At 40.7% G+C, this 17,576-nt stretch overlaps 2 protein-coding genes across 2 annotated transcripts in view; one reads left to right on the plus strand and one right to left on the minus strand.

The window, feature by feature from the left end:
- Positions 1 to 2,710: 2,710 nt before the first annotated feature.
- Positions 2,711 to 8,950, plus strand: chst7 (carbohydrate (N-acetylglucosamine 6-O) sulfotransferase 7). The gene is made up of 2 exons (XM_060867384.1): positions 2,711 to 4,098; positions 7,216 to 8,950. Exon 1 carries the CDS (start codon positions 2,831 to 2,833, stop codon positions 4,085 to 4,087), a length of 1,257 nt encoding a protein of 418 aa, XP_060723367.1. The 5' UTR covers positions 2,711 to 2,830; the 3' UTR covers positions 4,088 to 4,098; positions 7,216 to 8,950.
- slc9a7 (solute carrier family 9 member 7) overlaps positions 8,939 to 17,576 on the minus strand; it is a 62,436-nt gene continuing 53,798 nt past the window's right edge. Inside the window, exons 16-17 of the mRNA XM_060867382.1 lie at positions 13,360 to 14,829; positions 8,939 to 11,510 (exon numbers count right to left, since the gene is read on the minus strand). Of these exons, the coding sequence (XP_060723365.1) occupies positions 14,581 to 14,829 (249 nt within the window). The 3' untranslated portion in view covers positions 8,939 to 11,510; positions 13,360 to 14,580. The remainder of the gene's footprint in view (positions 11,511 to 13,359; positions 14,830 to 17,576) is intronic.

Here is a 17,576-nt window from a genome sequence, read left to right on the forward strand (position 1 = left end):
TGTGTGTGAGTGTATGAGTGTATGAGTGTATGAGTATGAGTGTATGAGTGTGTGTGTGTGTGTGTGTGTGTGTGTGTGTGTTCACCTGTCACTGACACACACACCTATCACAGCTACACATGCTAATCTGTTAGCAAACATGCTAAAGTAGCGACTGTTAAACATAACCTTAGCTTTTATTCAGCTCTTAATCTCTTACATTAAACCCCTCGCCGTATTTAACGCGTCTGAGACGATAAATATTCTGTTTTTGTCCTGCACTTTGTTTATAAAGCAGCTACATGGATGTATAAACAACTTCTGTCTTTTGTGGTGAAACTCCAAGACGTTACCGCGCATTTGCGCCCTCTAGCGGAAAGGCGGGTATATTAACAGCTCTTTATCGCCCCCTGTCGTTTGGGAGGGTTTATATAGAGTTCTTGGTGTTCATACTGTATATTAGCTGTTTATATATATTTTATTTATCATTTTAATTTTCCTACCCGTATTTGGTACATTCCTATTTTTTATTGTAAATTCTTTATTATTTTTTGGAACAAACACCCGAACAAAACATTTCACTGCATGTCTTATATGGTTGTGAAGGTTAAGGATAAAATATAAAATTATTATTAAAATGCTATAATTTCACTTTTTCCTGGATCACAGGTACAGATCAGGTGAGATCAAGTCAAAAGACAAGAGTCAAGAAGCTTTTATTGTCATTACAACCATATAGAGCTGTTACAGTACACAGTGACATGAGACAACGTTTCTCCAGGATCATCGTGCTACATAACACAAAGACAGGGCTATAATGACTTAGTACGTTAGTCTTAGATACATAAAGTGCGTCTGCGTGACCTGGTGTACACAGTGCAGGACAAGACAAACAACACAGACAAGATAATGCAGGACAAAAGACAGTGCAGACAAAAAATACAAGACAATACACAAAAACAGCGCTCACCAGTGTAAATACTGTATGTTCAATATTGCGTGTGCAGAAATACTGGAATAGACACATTCGTATTATAGCAGCAGTTACCTGAGATAATGTAAAGTATTGTGCAAAACAGCAATCAACTGAAATGTGAGACAGCATATGCAAAGAGCAAAAACAGTGTGTAAACAGTTTGATGGATGTACAGTATAATGGAAGTGTGTGTATTTGGTGTAGGTCTGTGCGGTCTATTCAGTTGATGTGCGTGTGTGTGTTCAGTTCAGTTTCAGTTCAGTTATTAAGGAGTCTGATGGCTTGTGGAAAGAAACTGTTACACAGTCTGGTTGTGAGGCCCGAATGCTTTGGTACGCAGGAGGGTGAAAAGTGTGTGAGAGGGGTGTGTGGGGTGAAGAGTGTGTGAGGTGTGTGTGAGGTGAAGCGTGCGTGTGAGGGGTGTGTGGGGGGGTCCACAATGCTGTTGGCTTTGCGGATGCAGCGTGTGGTATAAGTGTCCATGATAGAGGGAAGAGAGACCCCAATGATCTTCTCAACTGTCCTCACTATCCGCAGCAGGGTCCTGTGATCCGAGATGGTGCAGTTCTCAAACCAGACAGTGATGCAGCTGCTCAGGATGCTCTCAATGGTCCCTCTGTAAAAAGTAGTCAGGATGGGGGGAGGGAGATGTGCCTTTCTCAGCCTTCGTAAGAAGTAGAGAAGCTGCTGGGCTTTCTTGGTGATGGACCTGGTGTTGAGTGACCAGGTGAAGTTCTCCACTAGATGAACACCAAGAAATTTGGTGCTGTTGACGATCTCTACAGATGATCCGTCGATGTTCAGCGGAGAGTGGTTGCTCTGTGCTCTCCTGAAGTCCACAACCATCTATTTAGTTTTATCAGCATTCAGAGACAGGTTGTTGGTTCTACACCAGGTAGTTAGATGTTGCACCTCCTCTCTGTATGCTGACTCGTCGTTCTTGCTGATGAGACCCACCACGGTCGTGTCATGGTGAACTTGATGATATGGTTCTATTTGTGCATTGCTGCTCAGTCATGAGTCAGCAGAGTGAACAGCAGTGGACTGAGCACGCAGCCTTGAGGAGCTCCAGTGCTCAGTGTGTTGGTGCTGGAGATGCTGTTCCAGATCCGGACTGACTGAGGTCTCCCAGTCAGGAAGTCCAGGATCCAGTTGCAGAGGGAGGTGTTCAGTCCCAGAAGGCTCAGCTTCTCAATCAGGTGCTGAGGGATGACTGTGTTGAATGCTGAACTAAAGTCTATGAACAGCATTCGTACATAAGTGTCTTTATTGTCCAGGTGGGTGAGGACTAAATGAGGGGTCGTGGCAATGGCATCGTCTGTGGAGCGGTTTGGATGATATGCAAACTGTAGGGGGTCCAGTGATGGTGGTAACTGGGTCTTGATGTGACTCATGACGAGCTTCTTGAAGTACTTCATTACAATGTGTGTGAGTGCGATGGGACGATAGTTATTGAGGCAGGACACTGTAGAATTCTTTCGTGATCACCTTTATGCCTTGCTACATGAAGGCTAACGCGTGTTTCCTCCAGGAAACGGCATCATTTTTATTTAAATTTATACAGTGTAATTATTATCATAATTTAATGTTAAGGCAAATTTAATTAAAATTAAAATTCTGACTTTTTTTATTTCACCGTCAGGGGGCGTAGTTTTGAAGAAGTTTTTTGTTTATAGGCGTGGTTTTTTACACGTTTCCACGCCCCCAGATCTCACCAGCTCTTGGGGCAGATGGTGTTGGTGTAGAGGAGCTAAAGGAAGAAGAGAGTAAAGGAGAGGAGAGACAGAGTAAAGGAGAGACAGATTAAAGGAGAGACAGAGAAAAGAAGAGACAGAGTAAAGGAGAGGAGAGACAGCGCTGGGGATCGCGGAGGAAATGAAACGGCGTCTGCAGAAGAAGTATCTCCTCCTGATCCTCGGCTATTCCGTGGTCCTGCTCCTCATCCCGTACGTGTTGGACCTTCACAGTAAATCTGCTCAGGTGCGTCATGGAGCTCCGGAGCCGCGCCGGCAGCAGCAGCAGCGGTGTCCGGACCTGGAGAAGAGCATGACGCTGTGGAACTCCACCGAGTCCGCGGAGGACAGCGGAGCAAACAGGAACCGCACCAAAACGCACATCTATCTCCACGCGACATGGAGGACGGGCTCGTCTTTCCTGGGGGAGCTGTTTAACCAGCACCCGGATGTGTTCTACCTGTACGAGCCGATGTGGAACATGTGGCAGGCGCTGTATCCGGGGGACGCGGGGAGTCTGCAGGGCGCAGTGCGGGACATGATGAACTCTCTGTTCCGCTGCGACTTCTCTGTGCTCAGGCTGTACGCGGGCACCGCCAACATCAGCACCTCGTTCATTTTCGGCTGGAAGACTAACAAGGTGATCTGCTCTCAGCCTTTGTGTTCAGCGTACACAAAGCCCCAGGTGGGGCTGGTGCAAGGAGACGTGTGCGCCAAGTGCGCGCCCAGAGACATCCGAGAGCTGGAGAGGGAGTGCAAGAAATATCCCGTGGTGGTTATTAAGGATGTTAGAGTGTTAGACCTGGGAGTGCTGGTGCCCCTGGTGCGAGATCCTACAATCAATCTGCAGATCATTCAGCTCTTCAGGGATCCCCGAGCCGTACACAACTCCAGGCTCAAGTCCAAGCTGGCACTGGTACGAGAAAGCATCCAGGTTCTCCGGAGCAAGAAGCAGAGCGACAAATACAAGCGTCTGCTCTCACCTGGGAACCGTGTGAACCGTGCCGAGAGCTATGTAGCCGGTGCCATGGAGCTGATCTGTGACTACTGGCTCAGGGATATGCTCCTGGTGAACGGTGCACCTCCATGGCTTAAGCGCAACTACCTGCAGATCCGCTACGAGGACCTGGTGCTTCATCCAGTCAACGAGCTGCACCGACTTTACCGCTTCGCCAACCTGAGCACGTCCCCAGAGCTGGAGAGGTTTGTGATGAACATGACGAGAGGGCAGGGATACTCTTCAGACCGGCCGTTCCTCATCTCAGCGAGGGACGCCAAGGAAGCCATATTTGCCTGGAGAGAGAGGCTGAGTGTGGATCAGGTGGGGCAGGTGGAGGCTTACTGCAGCGAGGTGATGCGCCACCTGGGATACGAGAAGAGGAACCTGGAGCAGAAGTAAGAGAGCCTACAGTAAGTACATTAAGCTTAATTCTGTTCAAACAAGTTTACAAACAAGTTCATTCCTATTCCTAGTTCTAGCAGCTTTAAACATCCTTTTTTAAATCCTCTCTTTTCCCTCTCTCACTTTTAAAGTTAATAAACGAGACACTGGAAAGTCCTCCTGGAAAGTTCAGTGAACATCTTCATACTTCAGGAAGGTATCACCGTATCAGCGATTAAAAAAACCTGTATATCGTACGACACGTTATAACAGAAACCTGCGCTAGTCTCAGAACTGCTGTTATAAAGAACTAATCAACACCTGACCAATCAGAATCATCGAGTTGTGGTTTCTATAGCAACGGTGGACACTCCACATAGCGGATTGCGTGTAATGACGGATGCAGTGTCGTTTTCTGTAAAGAGGTGTATTGAAAGTTGTTTCGTCGACGTTCTACAAATACGACCTTCTTATGACACACTTCTGACCTCGTCGTCGTAGCGATGGTTAGATCTCTTGTCGTGTGAGAGAAGTGAGACGGTTTGTGACTGTAACGCCGTTCTGTAAGAGCGTGACACGTTTATACGAGCGGTTTATTCCTTACATATTTAAATCTAAACCACTTTGTCAGCATGCAGACGTTAAGCTGAAAAGCGCAGGTAGGCCCGAGGTGACAGCGAGAGGAAAAGACTCTCATAGAGAGAACAAAGGAGTAAAAAGTAAAAGGAACTCGAGGCGTAATATAAAAGAAAGCATATCCTGTGTCAGGGAGACGTTTAAAAAGAAAACAAGACTTCTTTATCACCAACATCACGTCAGATCATTGATCACACACCAAAAAGATTTCTACTAGACTTCAGTTAGGATTAAAAGTAGAGAAGAAGTGGATCTTGCCCAGAACAGTGATATAAAGAAGCAGTTTATTCAGTTTACTGCAGTTTTCCTGACATTATACAGAATAATAAGTGACGGATCTGTTTCCAGTTGTGTAAATCACTCGATTGTGGCTGCTTTTGTCGCCAAAACCACATGAACAGAATGTTCTGTGGCTTCACGCTACTTATGTGTAACGTGTCTCCTTCTCTGTTCCACTGCGATCTTACAGGATTCAGAATAACACCCTGAAATATAAATAAAAAATCTAAACACGCTGGCGATCAGGACGTCTTCCAACGTCACTGTAGATACAAGCGATAAAACTAAACAGCTCTGGCCCAGATGTGCCATTTACATCTGTATACAGTCGCACTGAGAGACTGAGGAGCCGTGACCCAGCTGTGAAATGTGACAGAGTGACGTGACGTCTGTCACAGCAGGACACGGGAGTCGGCGGTAAAGCTGGCAAGAGTGAAACCGCTTCCCTCACCCTGTCTCCATGGTAACTACTATTTCTCAATGACGCGCCACGTAAACCTTTTACACACCGCACGTATTTGTATTTCATATATGCAAATACCTCTTCCAGTGAGTTTCAGCGGATCGCAGCACATCTCAGCGTCACTTTTACTCTTGTTCTGAAACGATGAGAGGAGGAAAACGCTGATCTGGCATTTTATCATGATTTATTTCAGATTCCTTCCAGAAAAAGAAACGTACCCGAGTGCCATTAGGTGCTGAAAAAAAAATTCAAAAATAGGTCATCGTAACCGTGACAACAGTCCTATCTAGTCTTAACTAACTGTCTAACCTAGTTTACATGGAGACCTGAATGTAAGTCCAGCATCACAGGGACAATATTAATGTACAGTCCTCTGATTGTACACACCATGAAGAAAATATTCTCCTCCTAGGAATTTTGTACTGTTCGAAGAGACAGAGAGAGAGAGAGAGAGAGAGAGAGAGAGAGAGAGAGAGAGAGAGATGCAAATTCATGCATTAATGATAATGGATTGAACAGCGGCAGTGAGTCATTTAGGAGTTGACTCACAGCGATGACTCACTGAAAAGAGCTGAAATTCTCTTCACTAGTGTTTCATGTAGTGAAAAGAAACAAAAATGACGTAAAGCTGGATGTAGAAATGAACAAATGTCGAATAGAAGCATGATGTTTTTTATATTTTGGGTTTGTTTTATTGCAAACAACAAAAAAAAGGATTTATGATCTCAGGCCTTTGTGGCTGTTTTGTTTACATTTACAGCATTTAGCAGACCGTCTTCTCCAGAGTGACTTACATTATACAGTTCTGTTCCTTCTGCCCAAACGATTCACCACAGCTGTAGAGATACATCTGGAAATATTTTGACTTATATATATATATATATATATATATATATATATAAAATATTTTTATTTTTGGACATGTGGGATTAATCACTTATGAACATATTTGCAGCTGTCATAAAGATCCTATGTAGGTCTTAATGCAACCATATGAAGGTTGACTTAACACTTTACTGTATATACATTTTACTTCAGATAGAAGAGTTTAATCTGTACGTTACACTTTATTTATAATTTTATTTCTTATCATATTTAACTCTTTATCCCAGAAGCCAAAAAATTAATTTCCTCCTGTTTTCTCGTGTCCGTGTTGATAACTGAACGTCTTCCTCACGTCTCACTCCACAGTGGTGTTAATATGAAGCTCATATGAAAGTAAACACTCAGGACTTTAAGAGTTTGTAGAGTTTCATCACTATTTCTGTTTTTCTCTACAATACTAGAGGTGATAGATTCATAGAAAAATTTGTAAACGTTGATATCAAACCCATTTCTGCTCTCTGAGAAGCTCCGAGTGTTTGTTCATCTAAAAAGCAGCTCAGATTTCTCTTCAACACTAAAATTCAGTGTAAGATCATCAACAGAGGGACAAACACACGTCTAAAACACACTGAAACTACAACAGAGTCCTGACTCATTTAAGTCAGACTCACACACACGACATCAGACGCTTCTTTATACTGATTGAAAAACATCCCATAATTCTGTTCCTGTTCCACCAGCAGACTGGAGCACCGGTGTACTGGGAAAAGGGTTAATGTAGTTATTATAATTTCTACTTCACTCTACTGTAGAAGATGATTCTAGTCTGTATGATAAACTTAGCTTGATCTGGTGTTTGGCAGCGCAGCAGGATCATCTTGGTGAGTCATTATATGAGCTCATAGGCACTAAACGATTGTGTGTTTGTGTGTGTGTGCTTCAGAAGCCTAAAGAGAGGAATGAGGAGCGCGAGAAAAGAGACCAGGCCGAAGTGAAGCTACAGTGAGAGACAGGAACACTGTCCTTCACCGATCTGTGGAGGATTGACACTAGGAACAGTTCCAGACTGAGAGCAGATGCTCCACAGCGGTGCCGGTCCGAGTCCGACACCAAGGAGACGAGAGGCTTCCGAGGACACTGACAATAACACGGAGGAGTTTAAACACTAACTATGACGAGTGAAGCAGAGACGCCTGGGAGATGACCGAGCTGGCCATGTGTGTGTTGGCTCTCGGCCATGTTTGACCAGCGACTAATCCTCCTCTTCCCGTCATCAGCTGCAGGACATGGAGCTCAGGGCTCTGGGGTTTATTCTGTGTGTGTGTGTGTGTGTGTTGAGCCTGTGATATGAGTGCCATTTCGACGTCACACTTTAACTTTCACAAACACCAGGAATCAATGGTTGTTTACACCACATTCTTTCAGAAACCTCCTGAAAAGACATGTTTATAAACACTTAATAATGCAGCATAAGCATTCCATTAAATTCTCAACAGCAGTGTATGACGTGTGGCTGAGAACAAAACTTAGCACAAATACGTTGGACAATCACCTGAACGTTCCGTAACACAATACTTATGAGCAGTGTTCATAAGGTTAAGTCTCATAAGCTTACATAGACATTTACGTGGCTTAATAGAAATTCGCATCATCTGTCCTATTGATGATTCTGGCCAAAATCTACATAACGCTGTTAGAACAGAATTATTACGGTCATATGTATTTGTATAAATGTTATAAGTAGAAACATTACTGAGTGACTCAACATACAGTAAATAGCCCTGTCACGACATGTCGTAGGGGCTTATGAAATACTGTGAGCAAAAATAAAACTGCTTAAAAGGCTAGAGAAAATCTACTTAAATGTGTCATGGTCATAGAGATGTTATAAGCAGAAATATGAAAATGTAAAAAAGTAGAAAGACATGGTCCTGTGTTTCATAAATGCTCTCAAGCTGAAATATGAAACTCAGTAAAATTAAAGAGTCAGAGTCATGTTATGACGCTGTCATAGGTGTTCATAAACTTAAAGGCAGTATGTAAATATTTACTTAAGGGAGAGAACAAAAACACACAGGACTGTTATAATGGTGCTATGGCATAGGAGTTCACAAAAGGCTTATAAGCAAAACTTATACTAGCCCTGTCATAATGGTACGGTAAAAATAAATAAATAAATAAATACATGTAGTTAAAATATATATAGAAAAAGACCCCTAATTCATGATCATAGGCAGTGATGTGCAGTTTGTGCAGGAAATGTTATAAAGCAAATTATGGGAGATTGATAAAATCTATAGCTGTGTTATTACATGTAACGACTTGTCATAAGTCTTCATAGTATGATCCTTGCTTTACTTAAAAAAAAACACATAGCTATGTTATTACAGTCTAATTATGATGCTTTAGTGTCATAAGATAAGCTCATGTCACACGAGGCATGCCTTTATAAACAGCTATGTAGGTTTGTTAGCAGTCATGTAGCTTTATGAACACTGCTCTGTAAACAAGCGAGGTGTTACCGAACGTTCGTTAACCGATCGAGTTACCATGGTGACAGTATTAAAAACATCCCTTATCATGAACTAACACGAACTACGTCGAGTCGAAGAACTTGCTCTGAAAACAAAACAGTTATTTATGAAAGCATTTTGTAAATAAAGAGATTTTTTTGTAAACATCGTCTCTGATTTTATTCGGTAACAAAGCAATTCCCTCGTCGTTAACATATTGCTACTGTAAACCAGTCGAATACATTGATATATGGTTCGTAATGTACACGTGTCTTTAATGCATACACTTTTTTTTTAATCATCAGACAGGCTGGAGTGCATTTTCACACGTTATAAGGAGTAATAAGTGACGACGCTGTCGTCTGGGTAGATAGATACATCACACACATTCAACATGGCATCCTTCGTTACGGAGTATATTCGGACGGAGACGAACACATGCAGGACGGCGGGGGACAAGCCGACAGCTACGGGAGAAGAAACCTAGACGTATGTACAAATCCGTCGGATCGGTCTGGACGCCTCCGGAACAGCTGCAGGAAGTCGGTTTGAGTCGGAGCTGGATCCAGTTCCATCCCAGAAGTCCAAAGTGCAACTAACCATGACAACGTCAGCTTCATCGAGTCATTTCTGAGGTCAAACGTGAAATGATTGACAGCATGAGGATGAAGATGTTTTCACAGTTTGCTTTCAGGTCTGCGATGGTCCACCGATAAGGTAAGGAGACTTTTATGAAGGAAAAAAAAAAACACAAGAAGAAAAGAAGGTTTTAGAGAAGAAGCTGAGTGTGAAAAGTTACAATCCAGTTTTGCTTCCTTTCCGGAACACAGCTTTCTCCTGACATGATGTTCTAGCTTCAAACTGCTGAGAGAAGAGATGAAGATTGATGTTCTTCCTCAGTTTTGGATTAACACATCAGGATGGTTGCTCAACACAAGGTGTGTTCACATGAGGAATCTGCTCTCACACAAGAGCTTCACACCACCATCCAGCTCTGCGCTGTCAGACCACAGCCATGGAGCAGAAGGTGGTGAAGACCTACTTCATCTGAGACATGGCAGACCAACACGCTATCTTCTCTCTACCCTCTTCCACATACACTCGCTCACGACTGGCTACACACAGAAATATAAACTTTACATAAGGGACAGAGGTGATCTACATAGCTCTGTCATAAGAGTATCATAAAGCTATTATAGCTGTTCATAAACTCTTATTAACAAAATCTCAATTTTTCTCAGAGGAAAACTAAGAAACATCATCAGGATTCGAACTCGGGATCTTCTGAACATTTTCTGTGTTAATAAGAAAAGTAACAGTGCTCAGTAAAATAAACACAAAGATCTAAGCGATGGTGTTAAGCTTTCAGCTCTGTATGATCTCTAAACAAAAGCAACACTTTTTTTTGTGTTGACGATGAAAGCAAAAATAAACAAAAACAACAACAGCTTTCTCTATTTTTTGTTTCCCAACCAAAACCTTGTGAACATCTGAGGAGGACTTGAAGCAGCAACCGTTTCACGGTCCCTAAGATACAGGCTGTAGTACACCACGAAGTCGTACGAGGGTGCAAAAGTTTGTGTCCCCCATTTTTATAAAAGAAAAAAACAGGAACTTCATCTAAACGAAACACAATGAAAAAATGGTGTGGAAAGAAACTAATAAAAAAAAATAAAAAAAAAATAAATTGTGCATCAATCCAAAAACATCACAAAACTGCGATAATGGCTTTAATAAATGTTAATAAAAATCTATTTATATCACATCCATTAAGGGGAAAGTTTCTGAACACTGGGCATGAGGCAGGAATAAACCCCTGGATGAAATGCTGGTCCATTACCATGAGTAAGTTCATGTAAAGTCTGATTAATTCATTCTGTAATTCCACTAAATAAATTAGCTAGCTAGGTATTTTTTTTTACCTCATTCTATTAGCTAGCTAGCTAGCTAGGTTTTGTACATTTAGCTTTGTTGGAATTTTCTAATAGCTCATTTTCTAGTTCATCGTTTATATACAAATCGAATTATAATGACAATTACTTTATTCTTTCACGTACAGATGATTTTTTAGTATTTTGTGTTGAAATAAAGTGCGTTATAAAGATAATTATTAACTGTATTTCTTTTGCAATTCAATGTATATAGATATCATATGTATAGTATCTATAATTTATTTATCATTTTTATATCGTTTCTGAAACCTATTCATTGGTCGCTTTTGCTATATTTTCATAAAAGGCAAAAATAACGAATGAATTTACAAAAATGTTAACTTTTATAAACTTTTCAACAGATTTTTCTTCTGTTAAGGTTTTCAGTCGTAATCGTGAGGAATGTTTTTATTAGGACGTAGATGAAGCGCGCCGATCGTGACGAACGACGTTTCTCGTTTCTACGGCGAGGAATCGGACTGTCCTGGTGTCCGATCTCCTGTGAGGAGAATCTACAGGACAAGAAGGACCACATTCTCAGATTCAGTTCTTCGCTTATGGCTCAGATTTCTGGCGTAGATGTTAAAGGAGCATTTTATTTGTTATTTGTTTATTTAATTAGCAGCTGCACGCGCAGGCGGGTCATCCGGTGCTTGCGGCTCTTGTTTCCGTGGCCCGGCTGAGATAAACACTCAGGAGATACGATGTGGACACAGCAGTGTGACGTGAAAGCGTGAGTCATCATCACACTTGGGTGTAGGGGGCAGAGTCACAGCTGTGCACGCTGCTCACATCTGGGGGAAACAGATGACATGAGGAGGAAATGTTTGTTAGTGATATGAGAGGGAGACGTAAACACTGGAGCGAAGGGAGATACTGAACTAATCCTGAAGCACATGTGCTGCAGCAGGTGATGGGAAATATATCAAAATAAATAACATCTTAACATCATGTGGAATATCCAGGATCCAGGGGTGAAAAATACAGAGGAGCTGCACTTTCTCTACTATACTTATACTTCACTAAAGCAGTGTAAACACTACTGAGTATTAATATTTACATGTTCTCTAAAAACACTTCTTTATTCTCACCTTCAAAACTGGAACTGAAAGCTCTGAAAGCTCGGAACTAGTTCCGTTTTTGTCCTTTAGATCATTAAATTAAATTAACTTCTTTATTATTATTATTATTATTATTATTATTATTATTATTATTATTATTAATAATGTGACTTCATTTAAACTGGATTTTAAACCTAAGTGTAATGAGAACGTTCTGTACAATTCAGCAGCAGTGACAGAAAAAGTAGAAGAATTTAGAGAAGCTATAAGTTTATTAATAACTGCAACAGATTTATTAAACCTTATTAGCTAGCTGAACTTTTTTGTTAATTAGCTCCTTAGCTAGCTGAACTTTTTTGTTAATTAGCTCCTTAGCTAGCTGAACTTTTTGTTAATTAGCTTATTAGCTAGCTGAACTTTTTTGTTAATTAGCTTATTAGCTAGCTGAACTTTTTGTTAATTACCTCCATAGCTAGCTGAACTTTTTTGTTAATTAGCTCCTTAGCTAGCTGAACGTTTTTGTTAATTAGCTTCTTAGCTAGCTGAACTTTTTGTTAATTAGCTTATTAGCTAGCTGAACATTTTGTTAATTAGCTTATTAGCTAGCTGAACATTTTGTTAATTAGCTCCTTAGCTAGCTGAACTTTTTTTGTTAACTAGCTCCTTAGCTAGATGAACTTTTTTTGTTAATTATCTCCTTAGCTAGCTGAACTTTTTTGTTAATTAGCTCCTTAGCTAGCTGAACTTTTCTGTTAATTATCTCCTTAGCTAGCTGAACTTTTCTGTTAATTAGCTCCTTAGCTAGCTGAACGTTTTTGTTAATTAGCTCCTTAGCTAGCTGAACTTTTCTGTTAATTAGCTCCTTAGCTAGCTGAACGTTTTTGTTAATTAGCTCCTTAGCTAGATGAACTTTTTTTGTTAATTAGCTCCTTAGCTAGCTGAACTTTTCTGTTAATTAGCTCCTTAGCTAGCTGAACGTTTTTGTTAATTAGCTCCTTAGCTAGATGAACTTTTTTTGTTAATTAGCTCCTTAGCTAGCTGAACTTTTCTGTTAATTAGCTCCTTAGCTAGCTGAAAGTTTTTGTTAATTAGCTCCTTAGCTAGCTGAACTTTTCTGTTAATTAGCTCTTTAACTAGTTGAGTTTCGTAAACTACTTGAGTTTGTATGATCCAAATGAACCTTTCCTGAACTGAGTGTATTGTGTGTGTTTTGTACATACATTCAGAGTCATGTATCTGGTGTAAAGTTAGCTGCTGAAGAGACGAATATACGACTGATCGGTAAAACGACTTCAAATGAAACGCACTGCTATGTTTGACTCACCCTCATCATTTAGCTAGCTAAGTATTTCGTTGCTATAGTGACATGGCCTTCATCCCAAAACGATTAAACTTTCTCTCAAACTTAAACACAAATTCTAGGTGTTTGTGTTTTTTTCCCCCAGATGACACGTTGCTTAGCGACCTCGTGAGTTCTGCAGGACGACGTTAACAATTTTCTTTTTAAATGTTTGAGCGCCTTTAAATGTCACCGCCGAACTTCTACTTCGACTTAAGTACACTTTCTCTGAACTTTTCCCACCCCCTGATCTCAGTCTTGAGCCGTTTGATGTCAGCAGCATCTCTCTGGTCAGCTGTGTGCTGGATGAATGTCTCTGCGTGCAGCTCAGAAATTCTCCAGTGTGAGCTTTACACGTTCACCTCCAGACTCAGAGAGCAACCAAACATGTGAATACTGAACAGAGAAAAAGGGAATGAAAGCACGAAAGGTTACGCTGAACGAAGCCTACAGAAAGATGTCTGAAATTCTCCTTCCAAAGAAAATGTGTGTGAGTGTGTATGTGTTTGTTTGTAGTGTGTGTGTTTGTATTGTGTGTGTGTATGTGTGTTTTGTTTGTATTTTATGTGTGTGTGTGTGTATGTTTGTATTGTGTGTGTATGTGTGTGTTTGTATTGTGTGTGTGTGTATGTGTGTTTTTGTTTGTATTGTGTGTGTTTGTATTGTGTGTTTTGTTTGTATTGTGTGTGTGTGTTTGTATTGTGTGTGTGCTTGTTTGTATTGTGTGTATGTGTGTTTTGTTTGTATTGTGTGTGTGTTTGTATTGTGTGTGTGCTTGTTTGTATTGTGTGTGTGTGTGTGTTTTGTTTGTATTGTGTGTGTGTTTGTATTGTGTGTGTGCTTGTTTGTATTGTGTGTATGTGTGTTTTGTTTGTATTGTGTGTGTGTGTTTGTATTGTGTGTGCTTGTTTGTATTGTGTGTGTGTTTGTATTGTTTGTGTTTGTATTGTGTGTGTGTGTGTGTTTTTGTTTGTATTGTGTGTGTTTTTGTTTGTATTTTGTGTGTGTGTGTGTGTGTGAGAGAAATAAAGGAGCTACATGTGGCTTGTGAGGCAGACAGACTTCACATCTATACTTAGGGGTCACATTTTTAGCTGTTCAGTGTGGGCAATGAACAACAGAACAAAATAAAATTCCCCACAGACAGTCAGGACCCTCACATCTCCCAGCATTCCCAGAGTTCCTCGCCATCCTCGGAAAATTCAAGTCTGTTTCCTGGAATCACAGTATCACCAAAGTTCTGCATCTTCTGCAGTTCAGTAAACACACAATCTTCTCGCTCAGACTCTTCCCCTTCTTCCCCTCTCCCCTGCCTGATGTCTTTAAAGCAGCACAGGAGGATCAGATGGAGTGAGGTGTCCTAGGCATGGAGATAGAGAGAGAGGAGAGAGATAGAGAGAGAGGAGAGAGAGAGAGAGAGAGAGAGAGAATGTGCAGAGGGAGTCAGCGAGTAGAGGTGAAGTCTCAGGCATGATCCTCCATGGGGAAAACCAAGCGCGTGCCCCGGCTCAGGAGCTCCTGCTCCCGTGAGTCCAGCTCTCTCTCCAGCGCCTCCTCAGACGTGCTGCCGTTGCGTTTGCCGCTCTTCGGTCCTGACGCCGATGATGAAGACGAGGCCCCGTTAACCGTGATGGCCGTGTCTCCGTACGTCAGCGTCAGGTCCCTGTCTGTCAGGATAAGGTCTGAGTCACTGTCCTGTAGCTGCTCACTGTTCTGTGGGGCACAGGGACAAGTGGGAGATGAGGTGGGGAGAGGAGTGACACACACACAATACAAACACACACAATACAAACACACACACAATACAAACACACACACACAATACAAACACACACACACAATACAAACAAGCACACACAATACAAACACACACAATACAAACACACACACAATACAAACAAACACACAATACAAACACACACACAATACAAACAAACACACAATACAAACAAACACACACAATACAAACAAACACACACACACACACACAATACAAACACACACACAATACAAACACACACACAATACAAACACACACACAATACAAACAAACACACAATACAAACACACACACAATACAAACAAACACACACACACACACAATACAAACACACACAATACAAACACACACACAATACAAACACACACACAATACAAACAAACACACAATACAAACAAACACACAATACAAACAAACACACAATACAAACACACACACAATACAAACAAGCACACACAATACAAACAAGCACACACAATACAAACACACACAATACAAACACACACACAATACAAACAAACACACAATACAAACACACACACAATACAAACAAACACACAATACAAACAAACACACACAATACAAACACACACACAATACAAACACACACACAATACAAACACACACACAATACAAACAAACACACAATACAAACAAACACACAATACAAACACACACACAATACAAACAAACACACAATACAAACACACACACAATACAAACACACACACAATACAAACACACACACACACAATACAAACACACACACAATACAAACACACACACAATACAAACACACACACAATACAAACAAGCACACACACACAATACAAACACACACACACAATACAAACACACACACAATACAAACAAACACACACACACACACAATACAAACACACACACAATACAAACACACACACAATACAAACACACACACAATACAAACAAACACACACAATACAAACAAGCACACACAATACAAACACACACACAATACAAACACACACACAATACAAACACACACACAATACAAACAAACACACACACACACACAATACAAACACACACAATACAAACAAGCACACACACAATACAAACAAACACACACACACAATACAAACAAACACACACACACAATACAAACAAGCACACACACACAATACAAACACACACACAATACAAACACACACACAATACAAACACACACACAATACAAACAAGCACACACACACAATACAAACACACACACACACAATACAAACAAGCACACACACACAATACAAACACACACAATACAAACAAGCACGCAATACATATACACACACAATACACACACACAAAATACAAACACACAATACACACACAATACAAACACACACACAAAATACAAACAAACACACAATACATATACACACACAATACATATACACACACAATACACACACACAAAATACAAACACACAATACACACACAATACAAACACACACACAAAATACAAACAAACACACAATACATATACACACACAATACATATACACACACAATACATATACACACACAAAATACAAACACACAATACACACACAATACAAATAAACACACACACAATACAAACACACACACACAATACAAACAAACACAGATACACACACAATACAAACAATATGCATGCAAGGATCATTAAGGACACAGTGGAAACACACAAGTGGAACTGGACTTAGAGCATTTTACATAAGAGGAAATACACACACACACACATTCACATACACACACTCTCTCTCACACACACACATTCACATACACACTCTCTCTCTCTCTCTCACACACACACACTCACATACACACTCTCTCTCTCACACACACACACACTCACATACACACTCTCTCTCTCACACACACACACACTGTACTCCACAAACACAGTTTACATAACTAAACTACAGATATTAGATGTTCTAAACATACTGTGTCTATTACGTTACAGAAGTGAAATAAACCGAAAAAAGGAATTCTGTAATTTGAGTTTGTAAACAGAACCTGACATGAGAACAGACACACACACACTCTCACACACACACACTCACATATACACACACAGACACACACACACTCACATACACATACAGATACACACTCACATACACACTCACACACACACTCACATACACACACTGACTTTGTAAACAGAACCTGACATGAGAACATAGAGTCACACACTCACATACACACTCACATACACATACAGATACACACTTACATACACACTCACACACACACTCACATACACACACTGACTTTGTAAACAGAACCTGACATGAGAACATAGTCACACACTCACATACACATACAGAGACACACACACATACACACACACACACACACATACACACACATACACACACATACACACACACACACACACACACACAGACTTTGTAAACAGAACCTGACATGAGAACATTTTAAACCCAGCCTTTTAGTTAATGAAATCTTAACTAGAACCGTAAACACCTCCTGGTGATACACACTTGTTTTTTGTACTGTAGTGAATTGAAACCCCTTTAATTCAGCTGTTCCTCTCAGATGATGGTGTACAGATGACAGTAACAGGAGTTTCTCTTCATGAGATGAGTCAGTGTGAGATTTCCCTCGAGTTAGTAAGTCATTAAAGTCATA

This window comes from Tachysurus vachellii, chromosome 4 (assembly GCF_030014155.1).
Source record: "Tachysurus vachellii isolate PV-2020 chromosome 4, HZAU_Pvac_v1, whole genome shotgun sequence".
Lineage (NCBI taxonomy): Eukaryota > Metazoa > Chordata > Actinopteri > Siluriformes > Bagridae > Tachysurus > Tachysurus vachellii.